Source organism: Sapajus apella, unplaced genomic scaffold (genome assembly GCF_009761245.1).
Source record: "Sapajus apella isolate SASKATOON/1434 unplaced genomic scaffold, GSC_monkey_1.0 scaffold2, whole genome shotgun sequence".
NCBI classification, from domain to species: Eukaryota; Metazoa; Chordata; class Mammalia; order Primates; family Cebidae; genus Sapajus; species Sapajus apella.
In genome coordinates, this window is record NW_022436942.1 from 60,286,248 (window position 1) to 60,304,497 (window position 18,250).

The following is an 18,250-nucleotide window of genomic DNA, read 5'->3' on the forward strand; positions in this document are numbered from 1 at the left end:
CCTAGGCTGGAGTGCAATGGCACGATCTCAGCTCACTGCAGCCTCCACCTCCCGGGTTCAAGCAATTCTCCTGCCTCAGGCTCCCAAGTAACAGGGATTACAGGCACCTGCCACCACGCCTGGCAAGTTTTGTATTTTTAGTAGAGACAGAGTTTCTCTATGTTGGCCAGGCTGCTCTCAAACTCCTGACCTCAAGTGATCCACTCGCCTTGGCATCCCAAAATGCTGAGATCACCGGTGTGAGCCACTGCACCTGTCCTCTAGGAAGTTCTTATTAGGAGCCACACCAATGGGAAGCAGCCCCAGACAGAGAGGGATTATGACCCAGATTAACTTGAATGAATTCATCTATATGAAAAGGTCTCCCGTCTTAAATGTTAGTGTGTTATTTATATTTCCTTACAAAGAATTGAAAGCATCTTTAAATAGGCCAGGCACGGTGGCTCATGCCTGTAATTCCAGCATTTTGGGAGGCTAAGGTGGGTGGATCACTTGAGGTTGGGAGTTCGAGACCAGCCTGGCCAACATGGTGAAACGCTCATCTGTACTAAAAATAGAAAAATTAGCTGGGCATGGTGGCAGGCACCTGCCACTGCACTGCAGCCTGGGTGAGAGAGCGAGACTCCACCTCAAAAATAAATAAATGAATGAATTAATTAATTAGAATATTAGAAAATTTAAAATTACACATAATATTTCTGTGGATGGTACTGCTCTGGAGAGCTCCTTAAGCTTCACAACTTAGCTTAAGTTTCACTGAATGAAGCTTTTTCCCATTCCATTCTGAATTAATAATTTTCCCTTGGAGTCATTGCTGTACCCAGTTCTTTTCTCTCTAGCATGGTACATTCCCTGGGTCTGGTCCAACAAAGTTGTGATGTCTCTGAGAGCCGAGACCAAGTTTTCCCTCCTTCCACCCTCTAGACCAGAATGGTACCTGGTGAACTGAAGATGGAACTAAGAACAAATAAACGAAAGAATTAAGAGGCTTTTAAACTATTAGAAACAGAAGCGTGGCAATGAAATGATCAAAGAATCTTCTGTGCTCTCTACTTTTATTTTGAGAGTCAGAAGTGTAAACTCTGCACAGTTTCACAGGGGGTACGGGTTAATAGAGGTGTCACTGACTGAATTCAGTGGAGGCTCTAAACTTTGCTTGGCTTAATTAACACTTTGAATTTCTAATATTTTGTAGACTTTTTAGAGCATACTATTTCTCTCTAGCTTTCTCTTTTGCATTCTAAGTTCAATCAAAATGGTTATCACTGCCTTTGTGCAGAAAGTATTGCCCGTGGAGGAGAGGAGCCTCAGCCCTTGGCATTATTAGGCTGGACTGTAGGGGTTTGTCATTCATCCCTGAAGCCTGATACAGGCTTTGATTTGCCAGCTCTTAGGCCAGGAAGGAAGGGCTCACCTTATACCCAATCACCCAACAAAAACCTGTTTTTAAAGATAATAGTTTGAGTTTCTGCAGCTTGTTTTTGTATACGAGCCCTGGCACTTTGGAATTTTCCATTTTTCTTTAAAGCTGTTACCTTGAAAATAGTATTTTAGATCAGGCATGGTGGCCTACCCCTGTAATTCCAGGACTTTGGGAGGCTGAGGCAGTGGGTCACCAGAGGTCAGGAGTTCAAGACCAGCCTGACCACCATGGTGAAACCATGTCTGTACTAAAAATACAAAAATTAGCCAGGCATGGTGGTGGGCACCTGTAATCCCAACTACTAGGGAGGCTGAGGCAGGACCTCTTGAACGCAGGAGGCAGAGGTTGCAGTGAGCTGAGATCACACAATTGCACTCCAGCCAGTGTGACAGAGCAAGACACCATCTCAAAAAAAAAAAAAAAAAGAAAATAGTATTTTAGGGTGGGAAGTACTCAAAACAAACCATCTTGGACTGCTACATTAGTCATTTTGACCAAATTCCAAATTGTGGAATTATTTTCAAAATTTTAACTAGCTGTTTAGCTAAGTTAAAGTGGGAAAATCCAGAAACATGCCAGCTTGTACAAAATGTAGCCGCAAATTTTAATAAATTTTGCTATACAAACTGAAAAAGTATTGCAAAGGTATTTCCATGTTGTAATTTAACTATCATAATTGAATTTAAAATTTGAGTTTATAAGAACCTAATGTAACAGGTTTGACTGTAGAAATGTTAGTATTAACATTTTAACACTGTATAATGAGTTTATCGTTAGGAGAATAATCTAGTTTTAACATTAAAGGAACTGTTTTCTGCTGTAGTTTTCTTAACCTTTTTTAGTGATTGCCTGTGCTTCATTGATTTCCATAACCAAGCTGGAGTGGAATCCAAGAGAAAAGGTAACATTTAAGTTGTTCTGAATGTGGCTGTTGGATGTGGTTGTATGAGATTGTGGCCAGGCTAGGCCTAGGGAAGATCACTGCCGTTTTTTAGAACAAGGTGCAAAATGTGAAGTAAACATAGTATGTAATCAATTTACTGCCCAATCATTCAGTAGTGTGTATGTAGTAATTACCTAGCAGAGTAATTCCAAATGCTTCCTGGAATTATTTTCAAAATTTTAAGTTGCTAATTTCTTTCCTTTTCTTTTTGAGACAGTCTTGCTCTGTTGCCCAGGCTGGAGTGCAGGGTGCAATCTTGGCTCACTGCAACCTCTGCCTCCCAGGCTTAAGTGATTCTCCTGCCTCAGCCTCCCAAGCAGCTGGGACTACAGGCGCCCACCACCATGCACAGCTAATTTTTTTTTTTTTTTTTGAGACAGAGTCTTGCTGTGTCACCCAGACTGGAGTGAAGTGGTGTGATCTCAGCTCACTGCAACATTTGCATCCTGGGTTCAAGCGATTCTCGAGCCTCAGCCTCCTGAGTAGCTGGGACCATAGGAGTGCGCCACTATGCCTGTCTAATTTAATTTTTTGTATTTTTAGTAGAGATGAGGTTTTTTAGCGTGTTGGCCAGGCTGGTCTGGAGCTCCTGGCCTCAAGTGATCCCCCCACCTCGGCCTCCCAAAGTGCTGGGATTATAGGCGTGAGCCACTGCAACTGGCCCTCTAATTTCTTTCTGAAACATTTCAACTATCTATGCTTAGTAAAAGAGGGTAGAGGGACAGTGTGAATGAGGGTGTTTGGTGGCCAAAGGAAGCGTGGAATGTTAAGTAGAGAGGACAACACCAGCTCCAGTGTGGTGGATAGTTCATTGCAGGATAGAGTGAGAAATCAATGCAGTCAGGGGTAACTGTGCAAGGGAGTAGTGGCTGTAAGAGGCAGGAGAGAGGCTGATACTTGACATAAATGACCAGAGTAAGACTTTGAAGACTTTTGAACAGTTAAGCAAATGGAAAGAGTATTATTAGATAAGTGTTAGGCAGAAGCAATGCCTGTGATGGTTTGGAGAGCTTGGCATTCGGAGGGCCAGGAGAAGGCAATTCTACTAGTTTGCATTTCAAATAGGGGAAATCTGATAGGTTTTGGCAAATGACTAACACGAGAATGAAGTGGCACGATGAATCAACGATGACTTCGAGGATTTTATCTTAGGTGAACCAAAGAATTTATTCCCTTGACCAGAAATAAGGTCCCTAACAGGGATAAATAATTTAGTAGGTGGAAGTGGATGAGTTTGGTTAGAATTGATGACTCTGCAGGTATCATGAGATATCAAGGTGAGAAACGTGGGCCTTGGCCAGGCGCTGTGGCTTACGCCTGTAATCCCAGCACTTTGGGAGGCTGAGGCAGGAGGATTGCTTGAGTCCAGGAGATCAAGACCAGTCAGGGTAACACAGTAAGATCCTGTCTCTACAAAAATTAGCCAGCATATGGCATGCGCCTGTAGTCCCAGCTACTTGGGAAGCTGAGGTGGAAGGATCACTTGTACCCAGGTGGGCCTAGACTTCTGGTGGGACTGAGTCATCAGAGGGTAAGGCAGAGTTGTCAGAGTGTAGGGTAGTCCAGTAATATTTAGACCAAGCATCAGAACACATGGATCCAAATGTTTGGCATTGAGATCCACTCATCGTATTAGATGCGTGAAGTAGTGGTTCATCTAGATACCTTATAGGAGAATCAAGGATGCCTTAGGAAAGAAGAGTTAGTGAGAGACCAGAAGGGGATTCTTTTCCCCAAGGAGCAGGTGAAAGAATACCTGCAGCAAAAAAGAAGTAAAGGGGACATGGATCAGAGAGAAGAGCCAGACTTGTGCTGGATGGCAGACCTCATTGAGTGAGTCCCTCCCATACGCAAGACTGGGAGATTGCAGAGGGAAGGATGGTCATGGGATAGAGGATCCGGAGGAATTTTACAGTTCAGAGGGGCAACAGTTGTCAATGGCTAAATGTAATACTTTGAAGAATAAAAACATGCTGAACTGGACTTCAGACAGCACATGTGGAAATGCAGAAGCAATGGCAATTAATTCTAATGATGGAATGAGAGGAGATATGGTACCAGAGACTAAGGAAAGGACATTTTTCTTTTCTTTTCTTTTCTTCTTTTTTTTTTTTGAGACAGAGTCTTACTCTGTCACCCAGGCTGAGTATAGTGGTGCATTCTCAGCTCACTGCAACCTCCGCCTCCTGGGTTCAAGCCATTCTCCTGCCTCAGTTTCTGGAGTAGCTGGGACTGCGGGTACATGCCACCATGCCTGGCTAATTTTCTGTATTTCTGGTAGAGATGGGGTTTCACCATTTTGGCCAGGCTGGTCTCAAACTTCTGACCTTGTGATCCACCTTCCTCAGCCTCCCAAAGTGCTGGGATTACAGGTGTGAGCCACCGCCCCCGGCCAGGAAGGACATTTTTCAAGGGAAAGGGAAATGGCTAACCATGGGATATGTGGCTGAACAGCCTTTAGGAATGAAGTCCCTCAATTTGGGCAATAGGGGAATGAGTGATGTTTTTTGAAAAGTAGTTTCAGTAAAACACTGAGGTTAGAAGCCAATGGTAAGAAGTTAAATAGTGAGAGGAATGGTTCATTCACTCAGCTGTCAACCAAATGTTTATTGAGTCCTGTTCTGGAAGTGAGAGGAAAAGGGGAAACACCATGGTGGCTAGAGGAGACAGCGGGGTGAAAGCAAGGATTTCCCAGGACGGAGAACTCTGGCAGGTGATGGAAGCCTGCCGAGACAAGAGAGAGGCAAAAGCTGGTGAGGAAGAGAATGATCCAAACAGGAGTTCAAAAAGCCCTTCTTAGCCAGGCATGGTGGCTCACGCCTGTCATCCTAGCACTTTAGGAGGCCGAGGTTAGGTTCAAGACTAGCCTGGCCAATATGATGAAACCCGTCTCTACTAAAAAAAAAAAAAAAAAAAAGGACAGGTATGGTGGCACACACCTGTAATCTCAGCTACCCGGGAGGCTGAGGCAGGAGAATCGCTTGAACCTGGGAGTCAGAGGTTGAAGCGAACCGAGATCACGTCACTGCTCTCCAGCCTGGGTAACAAGAGGGAGACAACGTCTCAAAAAAAAAAAGTGCTTCTTTAAAGTGAAACATTAAAATGGTCAAATTAGTCTAGACCTAGGCTTTCCCCTAACGTGTGGGGAATAAGCTCTATACTGTAAAGAGGGTTCAGTTCTTCTTTCCATTGGTGAGAACCTCTTTCCGAAAGCAGGACCGCATAGCAGAGTAGCTCAGGTGTACTTTACTTTTCAGCCACTTGGGGGAGACCTCCTACCACAAACCCGCTGCTGGGTAGGGCTCATCGAAGTATACTCCCAGGCAGTTAAAAATCTGTTATATTCCACTTTCTACCTTAAAAATGTGAAAAGTCCATGGTTTTCTATTCACCCCATAAATAACTGTGCCATTCTTGTATTTCCTTCTGTTCCTAATATCGAAGGATGTAAAACAAATCCCTTTACATTAATTCACTGAATAATCATTTAGGACTGCCCCAAACTTCTGTGTAGTGCTTTACAGATTTCGAAGCACATTTATTTGCAGTGATTTACTTGGTAGGGAGGGTAAGAATTTTAATGTCACTGTCTCGTTTCACATAGCAAAGATATTAGGGCTTTGCCTGCATTCAGACTCTTGGTTCAATGTACTTTCATTAATATGCATAAGAAAGTCCCCCCCAAATTCTGCCTCTGTTTTTAGAAGCCATCTTCTTTGTTCAGGGATGATATGGGTTAGGGCAGGTCCCCTGGTGCTGGCACCAACAGGAGGGAGCCTCTGTTCTCCACCTCCTAATGGGAGCTGGTCAGGTTCTTCTCAGTGTGACCCAGTATGAGAACAGTGGGTGGAGATGACCATAACAGGCAGTGAAGAGTGGTGCTCTGCAGGCCTGGTGTGCCTCCAGTAGATCTGCCTGGATGGACACAGGATCAAAGAAAACAGCTGTCACCATAGAATTGCCCTGTGCAGCCTGACCAACATAGCAAAACCCTACTAAAAATACAAAAATTAGCCAGGTGTGGTTGGGCGCCTGCAATCCCAGCTACTCAGGAGGCTGAGGCAGGAGAATCGCTTGAACCTAGGAGGCAGAGGTTGCAGTGAGCCGAGGTCATGCCATTGCACTCCAGCCTGGGTGACAGAGCGAGACTCTGCCTCAAAAAAAAAAAAAAAGAAGAACTGCCCTGTGATCCAGCACGTTTCCTCACCCTTGTTGCCTGTAGCAGAGCAGAAAGTGAAGCAGGAAATCACACAGGCACACTGACAGTCCCCAGGCCTCATTTGCATGTCAGCTAACGTCAGAATGCAGATGTGCATTTTTGACTTAGAGTTTTATTTATTTTTATTTTATTATTACTATTATTTTTGAGACAGAGTCTTGCTCTGTCACCCAGGCTGGAGTAAATGACACGATCATGGTTCACTGCAACGTCTACCCTCTGGGCTCAAGTAATCTTCCCACTTCATCTTCCCAAGTAGCTGGGGCTGCAGGTGCAGGCCGCCATGCCCAGCTAATTCTTTCTTGCCCTGTTATGTTGCACAGTCTGATCTCCAACTCCTGGGCTCAAGTGATCCTCCTGCCTCAGCCTTCCAAAGTGCTAATGTTACAGGTGTGAGCCACTGTACCTGGCAACAGAGTTTTAAAATTAGTTTCTAGCACTGAAAAATCAGGAGATATCACACACATACCCAGACACATAGACAGACGGACAACACACACACACACACACACACACACACACACACACATACATGGTTTTTTTTTCAAACCTCTCTGAAAGCAACACTAGTGTACTATTTTCCCATGGAATTGAGCTGATGAGGTGTGGGCCCCCTAAATTTCTCTCTCTTTTCACAACCATTAATTTTATTTATTATTATTAATTTTCTGGCCTCCATATGCAGCTGAGTTTGGAACTTCTGATTGAAGCCGTTCTCCTTGGCCTCCATTCTCTCATTCTTTTTTTTTTAGAGATGAGGTTTCACCATGTTGGTCAGGTTGGTCTCGAACTCCTGACCTAGTGATCCACCCACCTTGGTCTTACAAAGTGCTGGGATTACAGGCCTCCATTCTCTCATTCTTGCCTCCATGAAGATATACAGTTAACATGTGGATGTTCGTTACTAGAATCTTCTCGGTAGCTGGATTTAGGAGGTTAAGCAGAACTATTTTCTGAATGAATATTTCTATATAAATAGGGAAAACACGAAACCTAGGGGAGCTAGTCGGCCAGGTTGTCTAGATGGTAACACGCATTCTTTGGAACACCTGCAAGAGTACTTTTTTTTTTTTTTTAAAGATGGGGTTTCACCGTGATGGCCAGGCTGGTCTTGAACTCCTGTCCTCAGGTGATCCACCCACCTCAGTCTCCCAAAGTGCTAGGATTACAGGCATGAGCCACTGCGCTGGGCGTTTTTTTTTTTTTTAAAGATGGGGGCGAGAGCTCTTGTTAAGCGTGCCCTTACAGTTAGGGATTCCCAGCAAAGGGATACCAAGTCATGCCTTGTATGGAAAGTTCTTTCTTCTATTGAGTCCAAATTTGCTTCCCAGCCTCAACCATTTGGTAGTCCTTAGTCTACCTTTTGAAGTGATAAACTCAATCTTAAAACGAGAGTTTGTGGAAGCCAGAAAGAACTTTGGAATACCTGCCTTTGCATTCTCAGTGGGCAGGTGCCCTGACACTTAGTAATGTGGTTGTGATTACCGTATATCCTGAAAGTTCTGACTTATGCTCACTGGACAGCTTTTTCCTTTGGTCGAACCTCTTTGGAGTTATTTCAGTATGTACATTAAAGTGAATCTTTTGAGGCTAAATTCTGTTTCTTTATTATTGCTATTAGGATTACATATATCATGTAGTGAGTGCGATCTGTGAATGGACAGTGGCCTTTGGTTTTATTTTCTACTTCCTAACGTTCATCCAAGATTTCCAGGTAGGTGTTTATCAATTCAAATGTTTTAAATTGCTGACAATTAGGATTAGTAAAAATTCACTGAAGACATTTTGCGTTTTTAAAAAGAGCACTTTCTTTTTATTCTTAATGTGTTTGACAAAAATATGTAAGGATTGTGCAGCTTCATTCATTAGCTTCTCCCCAACAGGAGGCATCTTTAACAGCTCTCCCCCCAATGAGATTTTCATATGTCCTCTGCTGTTTGATGTTATCATATCCCGATTCCTTTCGTTCCTTTTCCTTTTCTCCCCTCCCCTCCCCTTCCCTTCCCTTTCTTTCCTTCTTTTTTGAGATGGAGCCTTGCTTTGTTGCCCAGGATGGAGTACAATAGCGGGGTCTTGGCTCACTGCAACCTCCACCTCCTGGGTTCAAGTGATTCTCCTGCCTCAGCCTCCCGTGTAAGTGGGATTGTAGGCACCTGCCACCACGCCTGGCTAACTTTTTGTGTTTTCAGTAGAGATGGGGTTTTATTATGTTGGCCAGGCTGGTCTTGAACTCCTGACCTCGTGATCTGCCTGCCTCGGCTTCCCAAAGCACTGGGATTACAGGTGTGAGCCACCGCCTTCAGCAATCCTGGTTGTTTTCTTTTAGGGGGTCTCTATTACTAGTTCCAAATAATAGAAAGTAAATATATCTTTTAAAAAATAAAAGTGTGTTGTTTAAAAATGTTCCCAAAGCAGAGAGAAGGTGGGACTATATCAGATTTGTCCACAGGAAAAATCTTACATTTTGAAACAAGTGAATTATTAACTCAAAGGATATGGAAAGCCAAGAAAATTCCTTAGGACCTGACTCAAGCATAGCACAAACTGTAGTGAGATCATTTCTGAGGTGGTGCAAAGCTCTTGGAAATGTGATTGTCAATGTTGATATCATCGTCAAATGTTGGGATTAGCTTCTCTTATACTTTTTTCTTTTCATTTTAAAAATAGAGTGTCACCCTAAGGATATCCACAGAAATCAATGGTGACATTTGAAGAAAGAAGAATTGGATCTCACTGAGTGAAGGTTGCAGGCCATTTCTAGAAGCGCTACAGAGGACAGACTGGGTTTTGATGCCGCCCTGATTATTGGGATGCGTCTGCGGCACATCCAGGACTTGAATTTCGTTAAGGATTTCTAATAGTTGTACTATTTCTAAAGATATGTTTTCCTAGATAATGTAGAGCCTTATGACATTGAAGTGATGTTTTTATAATTTTCTAAGTAGACTTTTTTATATTAACAAATTCCTATACGGAAAAGACAAGGTGTTACAAAAAATGGAGAGCTCTTATTTTTGTACAGATTCTGTTGTTTTTTTATTTGTGTGTGATTTATGAAATACACTAAATGAGTAATTTAGGTTCATTACATTTATTACAAAGTGAATTGGGATATTCATTTGTAAATTTCATTCTTAGTGAGTGAACTGTATAATTTTTTATCATGAGAGCATATATAAAATTCAATTTATAACAATTGTATACCCAAATCATAAAGATTTAGTTAATATATTAACACTAAGATACTCTGATTTTTAGCTAAGCAAAGTGCTTCTACGGAGAGGCCTTCATACCATCATGTACAGTAGCTCTAAGTGAATACAGAAGACCTTGGTTTTGAAGTTCTGCCACCTTATCTCTCCCTGCTCATGAGGCCGCATCTTTTGCTCCTGCTGCTAATTGGCCATTTATAGTGGGTGTAATTCCAGGTGTAATGGTTTCAGCAACTCAGGTGAGAACCATCCTCTATTGTTACTGGCACAACTTGATATATAGTCTGACCCAGAACTGAAACTCACATCTCAAATTCATTTCATGCCAGTAAATGTGGCAAAGAGAACAAAGGCCCAAGAGCGAGAAGGGGGCGGCCAAGAAGAACTTCTGGGTGCCGGGTGCTGTTTATTCCCTCCTCCTTTTCATGCCTGTGGCTGGATGTCCCACAACACTGTAGGAAATGTGTCAGGCCCTTTGCATTAAGCAAGAACTACAGACTCCACCTTTTCACCCAAATCATGAATAACCAATGAAAAGCAAGTTATTCCAGAGGAAGAAGCAGCCCTTGAAATGTTAAGGCTTAGGCTTGAAATCTGAAGAGTAGGAATTCTCTCTTCAAAGACCCTAGAGCAGGCCGGGCGTGGTGGCTCACGCCTGTAATCCAAGCACTTTGGAGGCCAAGGTGGGCGGATCACCTGAGGTCGGTAGTTCAAGACCAGCCTGACCAACATGGTGAAACCCTGTCTTTATAAAAAAAAAACAAACAAAAAAAAACCCACCCTAGAGCATAAGTGTGGTCAAGTGGGATCAGCCCTCAAGGGCACATGTCAAGAGCAGAGCAGCCCATGGAGACAGCTTCGGAGGGCATGGCATTGTAGGGAGTTAGGGATAGCTCCTCATTAACTATTTGTTGGGTGAGTATAGGGGTGAGGCTCAGTGGCAGTCAGGCACCTCTGCAGTGACAAGCTGCCTTCCCTCTATGTGTGTAGCACATGTTGTTAGAACATGTCCCACACCCCTACCACTGCCATTTGGGCCCTATAAGGCCAAGTAGAGAAATCTGGCAATAAAAGGCAAATGTAAGCATGCTTTCTTTAAGATACAGCAAAAATGATTTTCTTTAAGTGAATGGAAGAGTTTGACAGAGAAACACCTTTGTAAGCAAACATTAAGAATGCTGGCTGGAACCTATAAAAGAAGCATAAAAAGTGAGTTAAAAAAACAAAAAAACAAACAAAAATGAATGCCGGCTGAGTGTGGTGACTCACATCTGTAATCCCAGCACTTCGGGAGTTCTAGGCAGGCGGATCGCTTGAGCCTGGGACTTTGAGACCAGAGTGGGAAACATGGTGAAATCCCATCTCTACAAAAAAAAACCAAAAAAACAAAAATTAGCCAGTTGTGGTGGCATGTGCCTGTAGTCCCAGTTACTTGAAAGGCTGAATTGGGAGAATCACCTGAGCCCAGGAGGTTGAGGCTGCAGTGAGCCATGCCACTGTCCTCTAGTTTGGGCAACAGAGCAAGACCCTGTCTCAAAAATAAATAAATAAACAAATAAAAAATAAATAAAAATAATGCTAATCATTTCTGGGTTCACTGTGACTCATTGTAATGCTGGAGATCCCCCTTGCAACACTGGAACTGAAAGTGATGAAAGCTGTGTCAAGCCTTCGTTATCCTGACTAGGAGGAGAAATGCCACATGCCTTTCCTATGGGACCCGCCGTGGAATGAACACATGGTCGTGCCTTACTTCAGACTGACTTTTGTTCTCAGCACTTCTCACAATGGATTTTCATGCTTCATTTTCACATCTCTCTGCAGTTAGATTGGAGCTCCTTGAGGGCAGAGCATGTGCCTTAATCTTTATCTTCGTAATGCCCGCAATTAACACAGTGCCTCCTGGTACACTGCAGGTGCTTAAGAAATACTCACTGAATGCATGAATGAATGAATGAACAAATGAAGGAATGACTAAGGATGTTTGTAGTGCTATAATATATAATGGGATTTGCACTGGTTTACTAGTTAGTTTCATAATAAACAAATGGTCTGTATCACCTGGTAGTGTTGACTGTTTTCCTTTGTATGCTGTAAACATTTCAGTTGTTTGGGCATCACCAATCCATGACAACTATCTCCAACCTGGACAGATACCACAGAAGTTGTTACATGGGATAGACCAAATGGTACACCTGTCTTGGCAAACTGAGAAGGTCAAAAATCACTCCAGACAATCATATTCAGCTGATTCCATTCCACCTCTAAAGCTGGTCTTATCCACATTTTGGCATTATTTCTAATTCCAATGAACTTGCATTTCCTTGGAACCCATGCCTGAAAGGGTAAAATGAAATACTTCCTTATTTTAGTAATTTGTTTTTCTGTTAAATTATAAAATGTCGCCTGGCTACTACTATGAAGTAGACTATCTAGGAGATGGTTCCAGATCCATTTGGACCTTATAAAGGTATGATTATGATTTAAACCTTATGCTTTCATAATTCTTTTTTTTTTTTTTTTTTTTAATAAAGATGGATTTCACCATGATGGCCAGTCTGGTCTTGAACTCCTGACCTCAGGTGATCCACCCACCTCAGCCTCCCAAAGTGCTAGGATTACAGGTGTGAGCCACCACGCCCAGCTATGCTTTCATAATTCATGTAGTCTTCCATGTGGGTGTGATTGGTTCGACTTTGTAGATGCTCAAACATCAGCATCAGAAGTTTGTGTCAGTCAAGATTCAGAGTTGAGGAGATCAGAAATCCAACAAGAAGGGAAAAAGGGAATCTATATTGCTTCAAGTAACAGGCATTTAGGAGTGGAACTGGCTTTATGGATGGCTGGATCTAAATGTGCCATTAGGAACTCCATCTTCTCTTTCCTCCTCTCAGCTGGCTTCATTCTCAGGCAGGCTTTCCCCTGGTGGAAGTGAGAGGGCATCCAGAACCTCCAGACTCACAACTTATCCAGAAAAAGAGGTGGAAAGAAAGGACCTCTCAACAGTTCCAACCACAAGCCCATGAATTGTCTCCGATTGGCTGGCTTGGATCACATGCCATGGGGAGGTCTGAGGCTCTGATTGGTCAGACCCGAGTCACCTGTCCACCCCTGGAGCAGGAAGGGGTCAACACCACCCAAACTACTGGGCTGATGGTGGCTGAAAGCTGTTTCTCAGAAGAAAGGGGTGGAAGTGGGTCTCTCCCAGACAAAAGCAGCAGATTCCACTGTGCAATTAAAACCTCTTTCCCTTCATATCCCTACCCGCCCCAAAGCTAACCTAACTTGCTTCACAGTAAACCAAAGTATACTTGCCAATGACCTTTTGGGATTTGAAAGTAAATAAGCCATTTAGGTAATACAGAAACCTTGTGTTAATTCCAAAGTTATGTTTGTATTTTTTAAAGTTCTTGTTTTCTTATTTAGTTTCTCTTATTTAGAATCAGTTTTCCTGATTCCTAATCAAGTGGGCCTTTTTTTTTTTTTTAAACACTAACACAGAGGATTCCACAGAAATTGCATTTTATAAGCCAAATTAAGTGTATCAGTGTTGTGCTGTGTCTGGGTTTCCTAACATCCCTTACATGTGGCATTGTCCCATGTTCACATTTTTACTCAGTTGGAGACATACTCGTCTGGTGTTTGGACCTGGAATGAGGAAAGGGGAGTGGGAGGAAGATAAGTGGTATCCCATTCTCTCCCACTGCCTGATTCTGGCAAGCCAGTAGGCCTGGCCGCCTCCCCACACACATACTCTTGGTCTGGCTCCGGATGCCCTGCATTCTCCAGTCCAGAATGTCATGCATCTGCATCATGTCTGTTGCACAAGAGAGCAACCGCAGCCTCAAGCCCTAGAGGAGAAGCTTCTGACTCTGCTTGGTCACTCCCAACAGATTTACATTCTTTTTTTTTTTTTGAGACCGAGTCTTGCTTTTGTCACCCAGGCTAGAGTGCAATGGCACGATCTCGGCTCACTGCAACCTCCACCTCCCGGGTTCTCATGAGTCTCCTGCCTCAGCCTCCCGAGTAGCTGGGATTACAGGTGCCCACCACCACACTCGGCTAATTTTTGTATTTTTACTAGAGATGGGTTTCACCATATTGGCCAGGCTGGTCTTGAACTCCTGACCTCAGGTGATCCGCCCACCTTGGCTTCCCAAAGTGTTGGGATTACAGGCGTAAGCCACTGCACCTAGCCCCAGATTCATCTTCTAAAACAAAGGGTAGCAGGATCCCAGATTCATATTGGTGGTGGCAGTGACCTCCAGAGTCCATGCTTGGAAAATGGTGAAGAAAATGCCAACAATCTGCCAGGTGGTTTAAGACAGGGTGGCGTGGGGTGCCTGGAAAGCCTGCGATTTAGGCAGTTCCTCAGCAGTGAGTACTGCTCTGTGCCCCGCCATCTTCAAGGCCAGTTCCACCTCTGGATGTCTCCGTTACATGAGCTGATGAAAGTCTCTAACTTCAATAAACTGGAGTTAATATTTCAGATGATTGTACCTGTAAGAGTCCTGACTGATAACAGACACCCAAGAGTTCCCCTAACATGAAAATACAGTAAACTACCATCATCAGAGTCATTTTTATTTCATTTTTTTCTTTTGCTTTCTTTTTTTCAGTACAGACTTACCTTCACACGAAAGATCATTTTTACATAAGTGAATTCAGCTGCCCCCACTCACAACCTTCAACCTCTGAACCATTTGTTTTTATTTTATTTTAAAAAATTTGAGTAACATTTTCACAATTAGAAACTCAAAACAATATGTAAAGGTATACAGTGAAAAGCCTTTTTGCTTTTCTCTACCTGCATTTACTCGATTCACTCTCTCATTGCAGATATCCACTTTTTTTTTTTTTAATAGAGATGGGGTGTCCCCATGTTGGCCAGGCTGGTCTCGAACCCCTGACCTCAGGTGATCCACCCATCTCAGCCTCCCAAAGTGCTGAGATTATAGGTGTGAGCCACCGCGCCCGGCCTCTTATTTTTTTTTAAGACAGAGTCTTGCTCTGTCACCCAGGCTGGAGTGCAGTAGTGCAATCTCAGCTCACTGCAACTTAGGCCTCCTAGGTTCAAGTAGTTCTTTTTGTTTCAACCTCCTGAGTAGCTGGGGTTACAGGCGCTCACCACCATGCCCAGCTAATCTTTGTATATTAGCAGAGGTGGAGAGACAGGGTTTCACCGTGTTGGCCATGCTGGTCTCAAACTCCTGGCCTCAAGTGATCTCCTGCCTTGGCCTCCTAAAGTGCTGGGATTACAGGTGTAAGCTACTATGCTTGGCCTAGATATCCACTTTTTATCAGATTTTTTGAAAATACAAGCTAAAACAGATATTTTAACATGTTTCCCTTTTCATTTTTGCCCCCAATATAGTATACTCTACAAACAGTTTTGAGCCTTACTTTTTTGACTTAGCAATGTATCTTGGAGATGTTTCCTTTATCAATACATAAAAATCTCCCTCATTTTTAAGGTTGTGTACGGAATGCCACTGTATGGCTCTACCATCATTTATTTAACAAGTTCCCTATTTGGTAAGCAATTACGTGGTTTCCAAACTTTTGCAATTACAAGTGGATGACCCTGTACATACATCATGTCACATATGTGCAAGGAAATCTCTAGGAGAAATTCCAATGAGGGGGATGTTGGGAACTTCATCTGTTATTCTGCAAATGTTATCTTGCCTTTAGAACTTTTGTACTTGAATACTTTTGTCGGAAACCTTTCTCTTTTTTTGCCTTTCTCTCCCTCCTTCCCTCCCTCCCTCCCTTCTTCCTTCCCTTCCTCCCTCCCTCCCTCCCTCCCTTCCTTCTCTCTCTCTCTCTCTCTCTCTCTTTCTTTCTTTCTTGGTCAACTGCAACAGTGGGAGTGGAGAAGGAAGAAAAAAATCTGTAACTGGGCCAGGGGCGGTGGCTCACACCTGTGATCCCAACACTTTGGGAGGCTGAGGTGGGTAGATCACTTGAGTCTACGAGTTCAAGACCAGCCTGAGTAACATAGCAAGACCCCATCTCTACAAAAAAATTTTTTTAAAAATTAGCCAAGAATAGTGCAAGTTGTGTTCTCAGCTACTTGGGAGATGAAGGGGGAAGATCCCTTGAGCCTGGTGAGGCAGAGGTTGCAGTGAGCAGAGATTGTGCTGCAGCACTCCAGTCTATGCGTAGAGTGAGATTTTGTCTCAAAAAAAAAACTAAAATAAAATAATCTGTAACTGGTTGTGATCAATTAGTTGTAAACACCACTGCACTTGGACAAGCCAGCGATCTTTCTGATCACACACATTTTTTTTTAAACTGAGGATGCCGAATATGAATTCACATTTGCTTGGTGTCTCAGTCATCACTGAGAACATCCATGATTGTAAATCAGGTGCAAATGTGGATTCTGGAGTAGATGGCGTGGGACAGAGGTCTGCCAACGTGGTCACGGGCCTTCTACAGACACCCCTTCTGTTCCCTCTTTTATTTAGCCACCTACTGCAGGGAGTGCAAGGCTATGTGCTGTCTTCCTGCTGACAGCAGAACTCTCCTGCATTCTGCCTCCTCTCCGACCCTGACATGTTTTCTCTTCTTTTTATGGGCAAGAGTGTCTCCAGTTCACTTGGGTTTTTCATTATGATCTTGCAAACTTTTGCAATTAGTTGCAAAATTTTGTCAACTCACTTTTCCTTTTGTACTCACTTTTCCTTTTTGGTATCTCTTTGAAGTCCTGTTACTTGTCTTATACTTCTTCCTTATCTTTTGAGAGGATTGTATTTTTGTAGAAATCAACAAACAAGCACAATATTCTCCTTTCTCCTTTCTGGCAAACTCACCCAGGACAGAACACCAGGGGCAACCCACAGATCTTTTGATCCTCCCTGGCCTCGTAGCTTGCTGGTCAGTGCAGAAGGACCCAATGAGTAGGGGACACCAGCCATGCAGTAGTCAGAGAGAGTGAGAATAAAAAGGGAGAGAGAGGGGAAAGAAACTTCAGCTTTGAGAAACTTAAAAATTGACTTGGAAATAATCAGCTTTAATTTTACCTACATGTACCCTTTATGTCATCCAGAAAAAAATAAAATCTTATTTGGAATTACCTATGGGGAGGCATCATAATTTTTTTCAGTACCAGGTATTTAGGGACTTTCACTTAAAAACTAAGGATATTTCTTTATCGGTTTGCATGATCACTCAGGTTCTGTTAATACTGATTATTATTATCCTGTATCACAGACACTGTGAGGAGGGGATTTCCTCCTAGTTAGCCCTATTTTATTAGTAAGAAAATTAATATGTAGTGAGGTTGTAACCAGATACTAAGTGATGGGGCTAGGACAAAACCCAGGACTGTGACTCCTGCGGTCAACCTTTGCCATGCTGACAGTGTGATTCCCAGTCACTGTCTTAGAAATATGAATTGATTTGTCAGTTTTTCTAGGGCTATTCAAGGCCCTGAGAAGTGAAACCCTTAAGCTAGAAAGTTAGAAAAATGGGTGCAGTGTTTGGATTGCCACTTCAAAAGGGCAGGTCCTGGCTGAACTCTGGGCATCTAAGCCTGGTGTGGGACAGGTGATAAGTAGTGGGAATCAGGAGTAGAGACAGTAAGAGAGGGCTTGTATGATGCATCTGATCTTTGGTGGGAAATGGGGATCAGTTCTTGTATGAGTCCATTCTCACGCTGCTAATAAAGACATATTGGAGACTGGGTAATTTATAAAGAAAAGAGCTTTAATTGGCTCACAGTTTCACATGATTAGGGAGACCTCAGGAAACTTACAATCATGGCGAAAGGGGAAGCAAACACGTCCTTCTTCACATGGTGGCAGGAGAGAAAATGAGAGCTGAGCAAAGGGGGATGTCCCTTATAAAACCACCTACCAAGAGCAGCTCAGCCGTAGAGACCTCCACCCAGGCAGCGCTAAAGAAACTGAGAGGCAGACACCCAGATAGAACAACAAAGTGGGACTGTCCGAGGGCCAGCAGCCTTCTGAGCTGAGAGCCTCAGGGGCTGACAGCATTCCAGGGTGAAGGCCTTGAGCAGACTCTAACCCACACATTTATTGTCTCTGAACAGGTGATTATTATCAACAAACAGATGTTGGGTATTTTCTCATACACAAAATATGCCAAGTAGGCAGCTGGTACCCGCTTATCACTGATTGCAGACAAAATAAAAAGTATTTTGTCTTTTTATTTTGTGGCTCCTCCATGGGGGAGCCACGAGGGCAGGGTCAGATGTCTTAAAGAATTGTTTTAACCAGTGTATGATATTTACATATTTTCCTGCCACTTTGGAATACTCCAAGTAGTTTTCTACTTGGTGGGGCAGCAGCTAGGTTTTCCTTGCCATCGTTCTTCCTAGCAAACAATATATTCTATTATACACTCAGCATTTCTCAATATTCATACGCTCAGCATTTCTCAACAACTTAACATTTCTCAGCAACCATGGCATTTTGTGTGAACCC

At 43.1% G+C, this 18,250-nt stretch overlaps 1 protein-coding gene across 2 annotated transcripts in view; it reads left to right on the top strand.

Moving 5' to 3' along the window:
• Positions 1-10,983, top strand: part of DRAM1 (DNA damage regulated autophagy modulator 1) — a 43,827-nt gene extending 32,844 nt beyond the window's left edge. Inside the window, exons 5-7 of one of the 2 annotated variants that reach the window (XM_032299343.1) lie at positions 2,266-2,324; positions 8,207-8,299; positions 9,253-9,697. In XM_032299343.1, coding sequence (XP_032155234.1) covers positions 2,266-2,324; positions 8,207-8,299; positions 9,253-9,297 — 197 coding nt within the window. In that variant the 3' untranslated portion in view covers positions 9,298-9,697. Of the gene's footprint in view, positions 1-2,265; positions 2,325-8,206; positions 8,300-9,252; positions 9,698-10,922 lie in introns of those variants that run through there. The other variant, XM_032299352.1, reaches the window with a different exon arrangement.
• Positions 10,984-18,250: the final 7,267 nt, after the last annotated feature.